Source organism: Dreissena polymorpha, chromosome 12, assembly GCF_020536995.1.
Source record: "Dreissena polymorpha isolate Duluth1 chromosome 12, UMN_Dpol_1.0, whole genome shotgun sequence".
NCBI classification, from domain to species: Eukaryota; Metazoa; Mollusca; class Bivalvia; order Myida; family Dreissenidae; genus Dreissena; species Dreissena polymorpha.
Window position 1 is genome coordinate 68,984,805 of NC_068366.1, and position 17,174 is coordinate 69,001,978.

The 17,174-nt window shown below is 34.5% G+C and overlaps 1 protein-coding gene across 1 annotated transcript; it reads left to right on the forward strand.

Moving 5' to 3' along the window:
- The first annotated feature begins 10,989 nt into the window (after positions 1-10,989).
- On the forward strand, positions 10,990-12,046 carry LOC127854199 (complement C1q tumor necrosis factor-related protein 3-like). The gene is made up of 2 exons (XM_052389236.1): positions 10,990-11,435; positions 11,573-12,046. Exons 1-2 carry the CDS (start codon positions 11,060-11,062, stop codon positions 11,980-11,982), a joined length of 786 nt encoding a protein of 261 aa, XP_052245196.1. The 5' UTR covers positions 10,990-11,059; the 3' UTR covers positions 11,983-12,046.
- The last annotated feature ends 5,128 nt before the right edge of the window (positions 12,047-17,174 follow it).

The following is a 17,174-nucleotide window of genomic DNA, read 5'->3' on the forward strand; positions in this document are numbered from 1 at the left end:
TGTTCATAGTCTTTATGTAGTATTATTGATAGCAGTATGACATGTGACCAGTTGTTTAATTTCTTAATAGTGCATTGGCAAAGTGTTAAATAACGTCAAGATGAAGTGTGACTGTTATTTCTTTTTCTTAATAGTTCATTGGCCAAATGTTTAATAATTTCAAGATGAAATCTACATTTTTTGGTTTGATACCTACAATTTCCTAAAAGAATTCTTTTTAAAAAGTTAAGAGGTAGCTCATTCATGCCCCTTAATTCTTTACCGTAGGCAAAGCATTAGTTACTCAACTCAAAATTAATCCACAGTTTGCAAATATATGCCCCTGATGTTATTTTAAGCCAATAATAGGTGTCATTAACACCTCATTGTAGGTATACCACCTCTATAAAAAAGCAATTTACCGAAACCTCAATGGCATTTATTTTATAAATCCAATTTACCGAACTTGTTATTTACCGAAACCTCCAGCATCCCTGAAAATGTCTGTCAACTCATGAAAAGGCACAAACTTCAGCTATTTTCAGACTCGCATATTGGTGCTCGAACTTGTGTAAGGCGAATGTTATACAAAATCGGAGGTCACATAACATTTCGGAACTTTTAATAAGAGCGCGAAATTGTTGCTGTTGTCTGTCAAGTTACACAAATGGAACAACAGACCGTGTTGTGTAACTAAATATAAACATGCAACTCAGTCATACATGTAGTAATTTAGAATGAAAAATTTACATCGAATTAATGCACACAATTAGTAAGTATTGAACCCATTTAAACTATAGGAAAAATGTGTCAATTTACGACTAATGCATTGCAGTACATGCATTTTTAGAGAGCCAAAAAGCACCAGACTAGGTTGTTTCACAAGTACGTTTGTAAAAAATATTGGGAAGATGAGGGGCAGGAGGCGGACCATTCCTGTCAATACATGAAAATGAAATGAAATGAAGCATTTGATTTTAGAGGAAAAATATTTTATTTAAATGTGGTTTGATTAATAATTTAATACAATGCTTTTTGATACCAATACATTTAAGATAATTATGTTGTTGTTCATTCTTTGTTAGTATCGCACAGCGACAGGTACATTCCTTTATAGAGCAAATAAGCTTATATGTGGGTCGTCATCATAAGGCTGAAATTTGGTTTCAACTTTTTTATGCCCCCAGATTGATAGGTCGGGGGTATATTGTTTTTGGCCTGTCTGTCTTTCTTTCTTTCTGTCTTTCATTCTGTCCCAAAACCTTACAGTAAAGTTTTGCAATAATTTTTGAAATATTGAACATAGCAGCTTGATATTTGGCATGCATGTGTACTCATGGAGCTGCACATTTTGAGTGGTGAAAGGTCAAGGTCATCCTTCAAGGTCAAAGGTAAAAAAAAAGGCGGCGCATTAGGGGGCATTGTGTTTCTGACAAACACATCTCTTGTTTTCCTTAGTGCCAACCATCATCATAAATTATTTTCTTGTGTTTAGGGTTTAGTTGCCATAGCGCTGCATTACAAGTTTTGTTTGAAAGCAATTGGTATGGTGTCATAGTTTTACCTAATGATTACCATATCAGGTTTGCAAAATATTTTTTATGACTACATACAAATCGTGTTATTAGTATACCCCCGCACAATAGTTTTGCAAAATGGGTGAATACTGGAATCGGAGTATCCGTCTGGCCATCTGTTAGGCCTCGGGTTTGTTGTCCAAGGAATAGCTCTAGAACTAGCAGAAGGATCAACATAATACTGAGTAGTTCGCTAGATCCCATTGAAGAAAACTGCTCTGCACACAAACTTCTGCACGTACCTCCCATAATTCAATTGAAAAAATAATATAATAGTAACACTTCCTAATTCTTTTTTTGCAACTCTTAGTAGTTATCATAAGGGAGTTTTATTAGCTCGGCTGTTTTCGGAGAAAACCAGAGGTAATATCATAGCCAGATCGTCGTGTCGTGTCCCAAACCTTTACATTTTGTTAACCTTTTGAAAATTGGCTCTTAAATCAAAGTGCTTCCACCTACAAGTTTGAAACTTCATATGTAGATGCACCTTGATGATTTATACACGCAACACCCATTTTTGGGTCACTAGGTCAAAGGTCAAGGTCACTGCGACCTCTTATATAAAACTTAAACATAGGCTCTAAAATCAAAGTTCTTCCACCTGCTACTTTGAAACTTCAAATGTAGATGCACCTTGATGAGATCTACACATAACACCCATTTTTGGGTCAAAGGTCAAGGTCACTGTTACCTCTAATATAAAACTTTAACATAAACCTTAACATTGGCTCTGAAATCAAAGTGCTTCCACCTACAACTTTGAAACTTCATATATAGATGCACCTTGACGAGTTCTACACGCCACACCCATTTTTGGTTCACTAGGTCAAAGGTCAAGGTCACTGCTACCTCTAATATAAAACTTTAACATAGGCTCTAAAATCAACTTTGTAACTTCATATGTAGATGCACCTTGAGTTATACACGCCACACCCATTTTTGGGTCACTAGGTCAAAGGTGAAGGTCAATGTGACCTAAACAAAAAAAAATCTGACAAACTTTCATTTATTCAAAACTGCACCCGCAGCCGAGCGTTGGCATCCGTTGTGCGGTGCTCTTTTCCATCATACACTTTATATTTATTTGGGTCAAAGTTCGGGAATCGGCATATATTATAAACGTATACATCTGTAAAATAAAAAGATACTTAATAACATTTTAATTTTATAATGACATACCCAGCTATATAAAATATTTGTCTGAACATGTAATAAAGCAGATTTCTTCCATTATTGCAAACTGCTCATAGGCATTGACCAACGGAGTAGCTAACGTCAGACTTCCTTCTTTCTTGATAGCAAAATAACACAGTTTAATTAAATCTCGACATTTCGTCGCTCGGTAACACCTCTGATAAGACAATTGAAACGATCATCGGTAGACGAATGATCAAAAGGACAATATTCCATGCATCTTTTTGGACGTATGTGTGAATGTCAAGAGTTATAATATTTACAGGTCATCGCTGAGTCTTCACGACTACCTTTTGTGCTGACCTGCTCCTGTGACCTTTCAGGGGAAAATATTTTAATTTTGAACCAAAGTAGGTCAAATTTGCCTCAACTGCTCGGGTTTTCGCTGAAGATTTATTATGGTTATTTTTATTTTTAATACAAATAATCAGTGCACGATGGCCAATTACAACTTATAGTTCACTGGTATTTATAAAAGACAATTATATTACAATAATAAGAAATGAAAATGAGTAGGTATATCTTTCGTTAAATGTATAAATTTTGCCCTATTATAACCATAATTAGTATTTTTATCATCCTCGCTAACATTAACATAACCATCATTATTATCACCACTATTATTATAATTATTACTATTTATGATTTTTTTTGTTTATAGTTTGTTTACTGAATTGAATGTGATTGTATTGTGCTCTCCGCCCCAAGAGAGGTGTTAGTGGGGGTTCTAGCGGGATACAGGAAACGCTCCGCTTTCAGACACGTTCTTTTAAGTGCACGGTGTACTGTAGAGCACCGATACACTGCACCGCCGTTAAACGTCCCGCGCGGAAGACATGTTAGTCAGTGAGGTTAGTATTAACAGTATTAGTTAAATCAATTTACACACGCAATAATAACCATATACATGAGCAGTGAGTGAGAATTTAGCAAACTGCAAAGAAGGTATACAGCTTCCTCCGTAAATTAAATCGTTACTCGTCGCCCATATATACCAAATTAATACTTAATATTTAATAATAAAAAATGTGTATTGCAATAAATTTGAACCGAGGTATATGATGTTTAATCCCTTTATTTTTCAGCAATCGTACGTTAAACTTTCGAACTATTTCGCGTTCATGCGCAAGAAGATCGACATGTTTGTAAATTAATACGCGAGTAAAATTAGGTTAACAACTTAAAGGTACAGTCCCGATTTTTGTTACATTATCGTTTCGTATAGATTCGTATTTTTTTTATAAATTATTTTGTAGGATAAATAGAATAATAAAATAAAATAAATAGAAAACAAAGCAAATTGCAAAAAACAAATAATGATGTTGAAAAATTTAAACGATTCCTAGAATTAAAAGGCGAGAGCAGAGAACTGCATGTACTTGATGTTGACATTTTAGATGAATATGTGGCAAATTTCATTTTTTCATGCAAGACTAAGTCGGGAAAAGATTACGAACCCTCTAGTATTCGAAACACCATGTCAAGCATAGATAGGGAACTAAAACACCACAAATATCCATATCTGATCATGTCGAACACTGGCCCTGAGTTCAGTCTATCGAGGGATGCCTTCGCTGCTAAGTCCAATAGTCTAAAGAGACAAGGCAAAGGTAACAAACCAAAAGCTGCTTCTCCGTTGACTGACGACGAGATTGAGGCTTTATACCAGAAACAGATTCTTGGTTGTCAGACTCCCAGTTCTTTGCTGAATACCATGTGGTATAACAACGGTGTCCACTTTGGTCTTCGGGGAACCACGGAGCAGTATAATCTATGGTTTGAGTGATTTACAATCGTTTAGCCATTTCGTTTGAGTTTTCTATATGTCCTGAAATTAAAAAAACATTAAAGTAACATTGAGAGATTATTCTAAACAAATAGTAAAAAATAAAACACCAAATAAGTCTGCAAAGTACTTTTTTATTGAACACGGTAGGTTACAAAGTTTTGAAATTTATTATTTTAACAAGAATTTTTCAAATGATAATTTGCCCCATAATTTGCAAAAAGGTACCATCTGCCATTTCAGTGACACATGGTACTTTTTGGCACCAATGAGGCGATATTCAACTAATATTTGTTTTTATTTCTTAAAAAACTAATTTGTCTCACTTTTCAAGGTTTTCAATGTTGCTTCTTTTTAGCTGGGAAGACGTTACCCTCAGAACGGCAGCAGATGGCACGGAGTTCCTTGAACTGAATGAGCGCCAGACCAAAACAAGGACAGGAGGTGACATTTCAAACATCTGGAAAGTGCCACCTAGGATGTATTCCACACAAGACGACAGATGCCCCATCGCAGCCTACAAGTTGTTTGCCTCCAAGCGACCCAGTGGATATTGTCAGCCAGGAAGTCCATTCTACATTGCGCCTAGGACCTGGGCTTTGACAGGACCAGATGACAAGTGGTTTATTATGCAGAGGGTCGGCCTCAATAAACTTGGACACATGGTTCAAAGGATGGCTGAGCAGTGCGGGCTGGACCGTCAGCGCCTGACTAACCACTCTGTTCGCAAGCGAATGGTCCAAATGCTCAGGGATAAATAGTCTAAGACACAAATTTATTTACATCAAAGAATTACTTACAGATAACATTGTACATTGTTGACCTTCTGTTTATTTTAGAAACAAAAATAGATGACTCTTTTCCTGATGCAGAATTTGAAGTTGATAGTTACCACATATGGCGAGCTGATAGAAACCAACATGGAGGAGGTATAGCCGCATATATACGGTCTAACATTGCATGTGACAGAAAGACAAATCTAGAATTTAATAACATCGAATCGATTTCTATAGAGATTACACTTGGTAAATTCAAATGGATAGTTTTTGGCTGCTACAAACCACCAGTATTAGACAATGAAACCTTTCAAAAAGATTGTACTTTGATCTTAGATAAATGCATGAAAAAATATGACCATTTGTTACTGATTGGAGATTTAAATTATGATATAATGAGTAACAGTAAAAGTCAACCATTACTTGATGTATGCGATATCTTTAGCCTAGAAAATGTAATTACAGATCATACTTGCTTTACGAAAAATGCAGACCCAAGTCTGGTAGATGTCATTCTAACAAATAAACCAGAACTTTTAGGAAAAACTTGTAACTTTAATTGTGGCTTAAGTGATGTTCACAATCTTATTGGTGTGCAGCTAAAACATAGCATACCCACCAAAAGACGAGAATATCGAAATTACAGAAGTTTTAAAAATTTTGATATCATTTCTTTTCAAACTGAGTTAGAAACACAATTTTCACGTGTCGACTTTAACGAACCAGATGTAAATAAACTTTATAATACTTTTGAGGAACACTTTTTAAATGTAGCTGATAAACATGCACCAATTAAAATGAAAAAAGTCCAAAAGAAACCAGTGCCATATATGAATAAACAATTAAAAAGTGCAATTTATAAAAAAAGAATGCTCCATAACAAATATTTAAATAACAAGAATACAAAAAATTGGGAAAATTACAGACAACAAAGAAATCTTGTAACCAAAATACAACGTAAATCTTTAAATAATTACTTCATTGAAAGGTGTACAGGGGGATGCAAATCTCAGGATTTCTGGAAAACTGTCAAACCTTTTTTAACCAACAAAGGCAGTAATATTAATAAAGACACCATTCTAAACGAAAATGACAAGCTTATTACTAATCAAGAACAAGTAGGGGAAATATTTAATAACTTTTTTGTAAACGTGGCACAAAACATAGGAAATGAATCCATAACAGTTGATGAAAATCACCCTAGCATATCTATGATATCCTTAAATATCAAACCTAATCAATGTTTTACCTTCAACCCTGTCAGTGAAGATTTTGTAGGAAAGCAAATTGGAAAACTAAACACTAAAAAGGCAGTAGGCATTGATGGTATATCAAGTAAATTGCTGAAGGCAGCTCAACCTGTTCTGACAGGTCCTTTAACCGTTATTATAAACTCTAGTATTAGTTATTCAACATTCCCTGATAAACTTAAAATAGCTCAAGTAAAACCATTACATAAAAAAATAGTAATTTAGATAAAGCAAATTACAGACCAGTTAGTATTTTACCCACACTGTCCAAAATCTTCGAACGATCAATAAATGAACAATTAACAACATATTTTAACAATCATTTTAACCCTTTTTTATCTGCTTTTAGGAAAGGCTATGGTTGCCAAACTGCACTTTTAAAAATAATAGAAGATTAGAAAAAATCCTTGGATGAAAATAAATTTGTTGCTGCAATTTTAATGGACCTATCTAAAGCGTTCGATTGTCTCCCTCACGACTTGATACTGCTAAAACTTAAAGCATATGGTATGTCCGAACACTCAACCGATTTGCTAAAAAGTTACCTCTCACATAGAAAACAGTGTGTCCGTATGGGAAATTTAAATAGTCAGTTTTTACACCTATACAAAGGAGTTCCTCAAGGGTCTATTCTTGGGCCGGTTTTTATTTAACATTTTTATAAATGACATTTTTTATTTCATTTCAAATAGCAGCTTGTATAATTATGCTGACGACAACACCCTTTCATACTCAGGACAGAATTTAACAGACGTTGTTAGTACTCTTGAAGAAGATAGCAAAACACTAATAGCTTGGTTTTCAAACAATAAAATGCAAGCCAACCCAGATAAATTTCAAGGCATTGCCATTGGAAAAAAATCTAGAGAACATATTACATCCTTCAATCTGGGAAATAATCACACTATTAAATGTGATGAAGAAGTAAAATTAGTAGGTGTCACAATCGATTTTCAACTTAAATTTAATAGCCATATATCTAACATATGTAAAAAAGCCTCAAGGCAATTCAATGTTTTGAAAAGAATTGGAAAACACCTTTGTAAATTAGGTAAACTTACCATCTATCATTCTTTTATCCTATCTAGTTTTAACTATTGTCCTGTAGTATGGCATTACTGTGGGGAAGTAAATACAAAGAAAATGGAAAAAATTAAAGAGAGAGCATTACGATTTATTTATGACGATTTTGTTTCAACTTATGACGATTTATTGAATAAGTCAAAATTGCCTTCATTAAAAATTAGGAGACTAAGATCAATTATTTTGGAAACATTTGAAATAGTCAATAATCAAACTCCAATTTATCTTAATGACCTTGTAAATCTTAAATCTAATTCCTATTCTTTTAGATACACCAGAACTGCTGAAATCCCCCAAGTAAGAACATCAAGTTACGGCATCAACTCTTTCCGTTTCGGGGCTGCCAAACTGTGGAACTCTCTCCCCCAACATTTCAGGGACCAATTACATTTCAACCAGTTCTCCAGTTTGGTTAGCTCATGGGACGGTGAGAGCTGCCGCTGCTCCTATTGCATGTATCAAACATAGTTGCTAAATTTTGCTTTTTGTTGTTGCTTGCATGCTCTATGTTTTCATGCATACTGTGATATAAGCTTGTTCATGCAACGAAACTGATTATTATTAAATATGTTAGTTGCTTAAAAAAATCTTTTTATTTGGCTTTTTGTTGCTAGCTCGTTTAAGGTGCTACATTTTTTAGATTTTGTTGCTTGCTTGCTTTTGTGTTGCATGCACACTGTGATATACGCTTTTCTTTTTACTCATGCAACGAACCTGATTATAATATAAATATGTAAGTTAAATCATTATAAGTAAAATATACTTTCATTAAATATGTAAGTGCTTAAATTTTGGCTTTTTGTTGCTTGCTTGTTTAAGTTGCTAAAATTTTGGCTGCTTGTTGCATGTTTCTTATGTTTCATGCACACTGTGATATATGCTTTTTTATAAATAAGCTTAATCATTATTAAGTAAATATACTTTCATCACAACTATTGTAAATCCTTTAAGTAAATAATTATGTTTTTAATTACAAGCTTACCTTTTTATGTGTTTATATCTTTTATATAGCTGCTAAGTTATTATATAGTTGCTTAGTTATTTTATAGTTGCTAAGTTATTATTATGTGCTTTGTTAGTAAACTAAATATGCCTTTGATATTTTAACAAGAAATATGAAAATTTATGTATTTATTTATGCCTTGTACATAACCATATTACTATTTATATGTGTCGGTCAATAGCTATACATAGCTAATGTTATACTGTTATTTATTGTTAACCGACTTGAAATAAAAGTTTGTATCTTGTATCTTGGACGAAAACGTCGCACCTACTGACATTATGCATTTCACAGGCCACAAAAACATCCAATCTGTATTGAATTACAGTGCGATTTCTGAATCCACACAGAAGGTCGGATCACACATCCTGTCTGGGAAACGACGGTATCCAGTCACTGCAACTGTAACGTCTCCACCATCACCATCAAGGCTTGAAAAGCACGATGATCGCGATGCAGCACCATCTCTCACGTCTAGCGCTTTCAAACCAACACCCGAACCCCGGCCCGTCAATATTCCAAACATTGATGTTCATTCATTCCCCACCCACTCGGAACAGAATCACGTGTCCGTCTCATCTTCGATGAATCTCCTTCAGACACAATCTCAGTTTTATGGGACAGTCTTCAATGTGAACAATTTCAACTTCTACAGCAAGTTAATCCAATGCTCTGTGTAATTCGCGTGATATTTGTTTAATTTGTTGTTCCAGTTCCATTCGTTGTGTAGTAACACTGCCACATGTGCTGTACATGATTCATTTATGATTTCAAATGGCGACCTTTATAATATCATCCCATCAGATGTTAAATGTTATATTATCAATATTATCTGACATTTTTATTCTTCTGTTTAGAATTTTCACTTGCTCAATATTTATTTGAAGCAGACGACAGTACTTCTGTGTGTAATAGTGATTTATTTATTTTATTCTTATGATTATTGTCATTGACAACAATTTAATAAAATAAAAACAAATTCTACATTTTTCTTTTTTTATTTGGTCAATATAATGATAATTAAATATGATACATTTTAACAAGTAAAATCGTCTACTAGTCTTAACTACATTTGACCTTTAACCAGGGGTGAAAGGCCAAAAAAGTAGTCCCTATGTTCATGTTCTAAAAATAACTGTGCTATAAACCGGATCTAAAAATAACCATGGAAAACACTTTATCTTTTCTTTATGAGTCGTATTAGTTCTATAAAATCATTTAGCTGTAGAATAACTTGTGTATATGGACAGGTGCTTTTTCCAAGCTTGCAAAACGAATCTTTGTGCACAAGTACTTGTAAAAGAATTCACTGATACACTTAAACATAGGTTTAATAAAATATATTAAACCAGTTCTAAAATAAAGCTCTGCATTGAAAAATCCAAAATGAAGTAGACTATGTTTAGCTTACACTGACATTATGTTGATCCTTATTCAGCTATCCGTGTTGCAAGCTACAATTGACCTTGGCCGAAGAGACCGGAGTCTTACCTGTTACACAGCTAGATAAAGTAAAAAAATGTGTTATTTCAGAATCCCTTATCGCTTTATGAAGTAATGGTTAAATTATGAATATTTTATCATATATATTTGTAAACTTTTACGTCCATGTGTGCCCTTGAATTTGCCTATAGTGTTATGGATCTTGCATGTGACTCGGTCCCAGATGATTGAGAACAACTGTGGTAAAGTCTAAGCTGTGGCTCATATGTTGTTGGACATGCAGATCAAGACAGAAAAAAATATCCTATAAAATGGTATTTTTAAGTCAAAAAGAGCCGTACGTCCGTTATTGATCAATTATTTACATCATTCTCTTGTCCAAATTTACACGCATACCAAGTTTCAATGATATCTGCCATTGCACTTCCATGATGTAGCTCAGACACACAAATGTGATTATTTCTATGTTAAAAAGGGTCATAACTCCTTTATTTGCAAATGCATTGTGACGACATTGAACGTGCATTATCCTCTTGTCCAAATATACACTATACGAAGTTTCAGTGAAATCGACCCAAGCTGTTCCGAGTTAGAGCTCCAAACACAATGTAAACCGGACCGACAATGCCAAAACAATCTCCCTCCGCTTATGGTTGGTAAATTACCGTACTAATAAAACATTTGTCCAATTCCAACATGAACGATTATATTTATATTATATTATAAACTGCTTTGATGTACGGTTAGTGATAAGGACCCACTTGACGAAATGCTTGAATATCTGCAATCAACAAATTAGTAACCCCGCCACAGTTAATTTGTGGTGATATTCTTATGCACACGTATAAGTGACGTGACCTAGAACATGTTATCTAGTAAAATTGCATTTAAAAAGTGCTGCAAACGTTCTTAAGAACCATTATTAAGTCGAGCTTTGTTTTGACACAATCAAATTGTTGATCATTAAGATGCGCATGCTCATTGTATTAGTCGTTGCTTTTGTCCAAACATTGATAGTTCGAGCCACATTTGATGATGTCGAAATGAAACTAGCATACTACGATGCCAGATTCAAACAGTTGGAAAAGGAACGACATGTAGAAAAAGAAATCATACAAATGTTAAAACTCCAGGGTACACAATTTGAAAAGCAACGAAACGAAGACAAAGAAACAATAAAACTGTTAAAACTCCAGATATCACAATTAAAAAAGGAGCAGCATGAAGACAAAGAACAATTTAAAATATTAAAACTTCAGACAACGAAGTTGGAACAGTTTCAAAGACAAGCTGTGGTTGGAAAGTATCTGCAGTCTTCTTTTGTGAAATCACCCCATACTAGAGGTATAGTTAGCTAATCGTATTATAAACATTTTTACTGGAAATAAAAATAGTAACATTTTATTGAGTGTCTATTAACATCTAAATATTGACATCCTCAGTAATGCAATATTAAAAGCCGCATTTAATATCACTTTCAGTGCCAGGCTTTGCCCCATCTGCCTTTACTGCTTGTGTTCAGGGATTTGATACAAATTTTGGAAACCACCAAACAATTATATTTGAAAAGGTGATCACAAATGTTGGCAATGCTTACAATCCTAACAACGGCGAATTCACAGCGCCCATAAGCGGTGTGTACGCATTCCACGTGTCACTTATGGTTTTCTATCAGTCGGAGACCTACTTCCAGATCGTGAAAGACGGACAACTGATTGACGATATGTACGTGGACGGACACTCAACAAACGAACTTACAACTGGTGGAGAATTCTGGGTTCTTCAGCTTAATGCGGGATCGCAAGTGTGGATACGAACAGGGAGGGCAGGAGATCGTATGCACGGAAACTGTCACACAATGTTCTCTGGTTTTTTCCTATTTGAAGTGTAACAAGAAATATCTTTAAACAATATATTCGGCGTATATCCTGACTTTGAAATAAAGGTAGACAATTTACTTGTCTAAGTTATTAAATTAAAAACAACACTTTAAGTATTATTGTGTTGTTTTTTCAGTGAAAATAACTACCTTTATTTTTTAATCATGGTTCCGATTCGTTATCACAAAAAATGCGAACACTCCTAATTTGACATTGTTCCTGTTTTGTTTCATATATACACTTTAAGAAATTCTGCAGAACAAACTGGACAAGAATTGTAACGATTGGATGAAACTAGAGGTTTTGGATGAACACTTAACTTGAAGACATACTAAACTTAGATAACCCATACTTTGAACAATATATTTACAAACTCGACCCTAAAGAACTAGTCTTAAATATATCGTGTCAATCCAATACGGATGCTGCATAGACTTACATTTAATTGTTAATGATAATGTGATTCAGACAAGTTTATACGACAAACGAGACGACTTTAACTTTGAAATTGTAAATTGTCCTTTCCTAGATGGTAACATCTCTAAAGGTCCATCCTATGGCATTTACATTTCGCAGTTGGTACGGCACGCCAGAGCATGTTCATGTTTTAAAGATTTAAATGATCGTGGCTGAATATTAACGAAAAGTTTGCTTAAACAAGATTTTGTATCATAACCTACGACGTAAATTCGCTAAATTTCACTATAAGTATTGTGATTTAATTTCAAAATATAATGTTTCTTTAAAATGGCATGGAATTTCTCATTCATCATTTTGTGGAGATATTTTAAAGCGTGTTCCCAAATGTAAATATCTTAAGGCAAATGTTTGTATAAATCTTTTCAATTTAATTAACTCATTTTATCAAAAGGACATGATGCTGCCAAACTTAAAAACAAATTAGTATTGGTTTTCGATTCACTACATGTATATCTTTCTTCTCTTAAAATTTGAAATTATTAAGGGAATGACCGTTTTATATTTTTGATTATAAAATGTTCAATAAACACAGCTGGTTGTATTGGTAATTCGGGTTTACAGTATTTCCCCTTTAATAATATTTGACTTTACAGGAGACTACTGCCCCTTCAATAATATTTTATTTCGTTACTGGTGACGTCTTCGTGTCATCGCTTCTGAATTAAGTCATCCGATCTACTTTTACTGTTTCAGCTATATGCATATAGGTCATCGGGTTTATATCGTTCAACTTTATTGATACATTCTCTCTGACGGGCGTTTACCGATCGATTTATTTTTTAGCTTTGTTTTTATTTATTTTGAATAATATACGCGTGTATAGATCACGCAGCTTTTTATCAAAAATAATTTTCGTTTTGATAAATTATCGCCTCAGTCTATACGGTTATTCTTTTTCAAAACGTGACGTATTATAGTTTCACCCTTGGCGGGCGGGCCGGCGGCGGGCGGCGGCGTCCACAGCAGTGTCCGCTTTCTAATTCGAATATTTTTCATCCGATCTTCACCAAACTTGGTCAGAATCGGTATCTAGACAATATCTAGGTCAAGTTTGAATATGGGTCATGCCGGCTCAAAAACTAGGTCACGTGGTCACTTAGTGCACACGTGGTCACTTAGTGCATTTCAAGGATTTAGCATGGCGTCTGCTCTCTAATTGAAGTGGTTTTCATCTGATCTTCACCAAACTTGGTCTGTACTTCTATCTAGACAATATCTAAGTCAGCTTCGAATATGGGTCATGCGGGGTCAAAAACTAGGTCACGGGGTCACTTAGTTCATTTCAAGGATTTAGCATGGTGAGGCTCTCTAATTGAAGTAGTTTTCATCCGATCTTCACCAAATTTGGTCAGAAGTTGTGTCTAGATGATATTTAGGTCAAGTTCAAATATGTGCTGCTTAATTTTCAAAAATATATCATTTGGCCACTAAAATGGTAAAGTTATCAAGTTGTTCAAAACCTTCAAACGGGCGTATCTTGTGACAGTTTGGCACTCTTGTTAGGTATTACGTTCTTTTACATTTACTTTTACATTTATTTTCATAGTATATTACAGTCACATAAACAACCAAGTTATGTAATATGGATCTTTTACACCTTATATTACTGGTTCTTCTAGTATTTGCACGATGGTGATCTTAAATATTAACTATATGATGCTATATCCTTAAATATTTTTGTAAAAAGAAGGGATGCAAATGCCACTTGTTTGTAAATTCGTGTCATCGTTCCTAAAAAAATGTAACTCTGTTGCTCTGGTCTACTTCCTACCATTGAGTAATTAAATGGTGATTTAATTGAATGCGTTTTAATTGCTTTTAATTATTGTTTAATTTGAGCTGCAATGCTATCAGGTTAAAATTTATTTACACCTATATGTATCATGAATATTGCTGGGCCAAGTGTGAGGTTTAGCGCTCAAAAACCTGTATAAACCCACAGTGCTTTGCATTGCCCGTTCCAAGGCGGTGACCCCAGCTTTATTCTACTATGTGTGTATGTTGTCACATATGTGTGTATGTTGCTGCGTGTTGTGCCGTACTGTTTTGGCAATTGTTCACTTGCCATGAATAAAGGACCACGGACTTGTGTATAATAAGAATGCAATACTGCTGGAGCAGCTGGAGTTTTACTTCTTAACATAGCGATATTTACGTGATTCTACAAATCTGTTATCATAACCGTTAATATTTAGTTCATCTTTAAACGCAATTATGTCTCGATAACGACTTTTTATCTGTAGACATATGGAATGGAACCATTTATCGGAGGTCAAACGAAATGGGACTACATGGTTTCTAGTCATTTATATTTCTACTAACATAGCCGATCGGAAGATGTTGACGTCATACAGCGTCTGGCAAAGCTACATGCAAAAATGAACACATGGACTTCAAAGTTTTCGAAGTTTAAAAATAACGCAAAGAAAAAAAGAAAGAAAATGATAAGTACTTCAGAAATGTGACAGGCACAGAGTAATTTTACCAATAATTAAGGCGCGGTTCATACAATCACCGCATACGAGAGGTATTCTTAAGACTTATGGTGTTGCTTAATTATTGTATTTGAACATAAAGTGGTAAGTTTATTTACTTAAAATATGCAAATTTAATATATATATACGTGAAGTTTTCGCACACCAATTGACTGCGAAGTACGGCTAAATTCTTTCATCTTCGACTCAATGTGGGTTCGCAAGTGCGGCAAAGGGCATCGAGTGTTTTACTCGTTCGAAACTGTGGTGTAGAGGTTGATCCACGAACACATTACTGGCATCAAAATAACGGATAAAGACAAGAGAGCCATGTTGGCCCTTAAGCACTCTCACGAGTTACAGTGTACCAATTATTGAACATGAATGTTGATCTAGTTATTTACCCAACTTGGGCCAGATTCATTCAAGGCATCGACATTGTAAAGATAAACATTCTTATAAGGTTTCATAACGATTTGTCTTATTTGACCAGAATTATTAGTTTTTAACGTACATGACCTTGATTCAATATTGTGAAGATAAACATTGTGACCACATGTCATCGAGATTGGGTCATAGATATGGCCTCTGGGCTATTAAGAAGGTTTTTCTAATATTTAACCCTGTGACCTACTATTCGAACGCAAGTTACCAAGATTAAAACGTGGCTTAGGTAGTGTCGCGATACACACTCTGAAGAAGTTTCAGTAAAATTGATTCATTAATATTGCCTGTAAAGATAGTCATGCTTTCGGCAAAAAATGTTCCCTAAATATATGTAAAAAAAGCTCGCCGTACGACAACCAGTGTATAGGATTTATACACAATGATTCGAAAAGCCTTTGTGGAATTTTTTCACTAAGATTTATATACCTGACTGACAAATTGCAGTTAAAAATGCCATTTCATGTTTAATAATCAAAATTGTTAAATTTGTTACAGTTAAAAGCTATAGTAATGAAATGAAGTTTGATAAAAATGTTTGCGGTTCTCATGCTAAGAACCCAGAATATGCAGGACTCTGAATCACTACCACTGCACACATCAATGCTAACTTTAAAGGGTATGTAAGCAGTATTCATATTTATATTTTCCGATTTATTCCCGAAAAGAGTGTTCTTTGTCAAGATTTGTTTTTCACTAAGAGGATAATACACGGCATAGCATGTTTTATGTATCGTTTTAAAAACTCGGAACAATCCCTCTAAAGGAATATAGGCGATTTCTATATACAGTCCACTCTCGTTATCTCGACATCGGATATCTCGATATTCTCGATATGTCGAAGTAAGCTCAATGTCCCAACTTTTTTCCTTCTTTATCTATATAAATAAACATCGCATATCTCGATTTTCGTTATGTCGAATAATTCGATATCTCGATATAAAATTTTGTCCTGAGTCCCGATTTTACATGTATTTACTGTGGTTTATCTCGAAGTGCGAATAACTGTGTCAGTGTCGGCAAAAGGTGAGAAATTTTTTCTTTGATTCATCACCGTCCCGCTTTGCCCGGCTGCTCCCGATACACGTGTGAAATGTCGTTAGCCATTAACACTTGAGTAAGGCCTGTCACTTTAACATCAATTTACTGCAATTAATACACAGCTTGCCGAAAGACTAATTGTTTTTACAAACACCATTCCAAAATGCATTGAGTTATATTTTGCGTATATAAACCGTCGCCAATTTGCATAATGTTGTTCTATCATTGAACTCCATCAGTCATTTTCATTAGCATTTCAAACTACAAAAGATACATGTGCAGTTCAGTATTCCGGAACGTGATTTACGCATGTTCAGATGGAAAACCCTCGTCTTGATTGGACGTCAATTGCATCATAACTTTAAATAGCAACATTACCGGATGTTTACACGACAGTATAGAACAATTATAACCGCATGTGTTCATGCAATTCTGTAATAGGTAAAACGTCATTTTAAGCATTTAAATAGCAAAATTGATCGTGCCTCGTAAAAACGCGTATATATCAGGTAAAGAGTATTATGCCACACGGTGACGGCTTTAGTTAGACCTCTAAGCAGGTATTTAGATGTTAAAAACAAGGTAAATTTTCGTCTCATTTTTTCGTTGAAAACGCATAATCGGATATCTCGAACTCTCGTTCTCGATATTTTTTCTTGTTCCCGCCGACTTCGAGATAACGAGAGTGGACTGTATATCACATTAATCAATTTAAGTTTTACTTCCTTTTAGTGTAGCAAAAATGAAACGGGGTCAATAAAAAG

Coding starts and splice junctions, on each gene's coding strand:
- LOC127854199 (XM_052389236.1), top strand. CDS start 11,060: ATGCGCATGCTCATTGTATTAGTCGTTGCTTTTGTCCAAACATTGATA. Junction 11,436..11,572: donor GAAATCACCCCATACTAGAG/GTATAGTTAGCT, acceptor TATCACTTTCAG/TGCCAGGCTTTGCCCCATCT.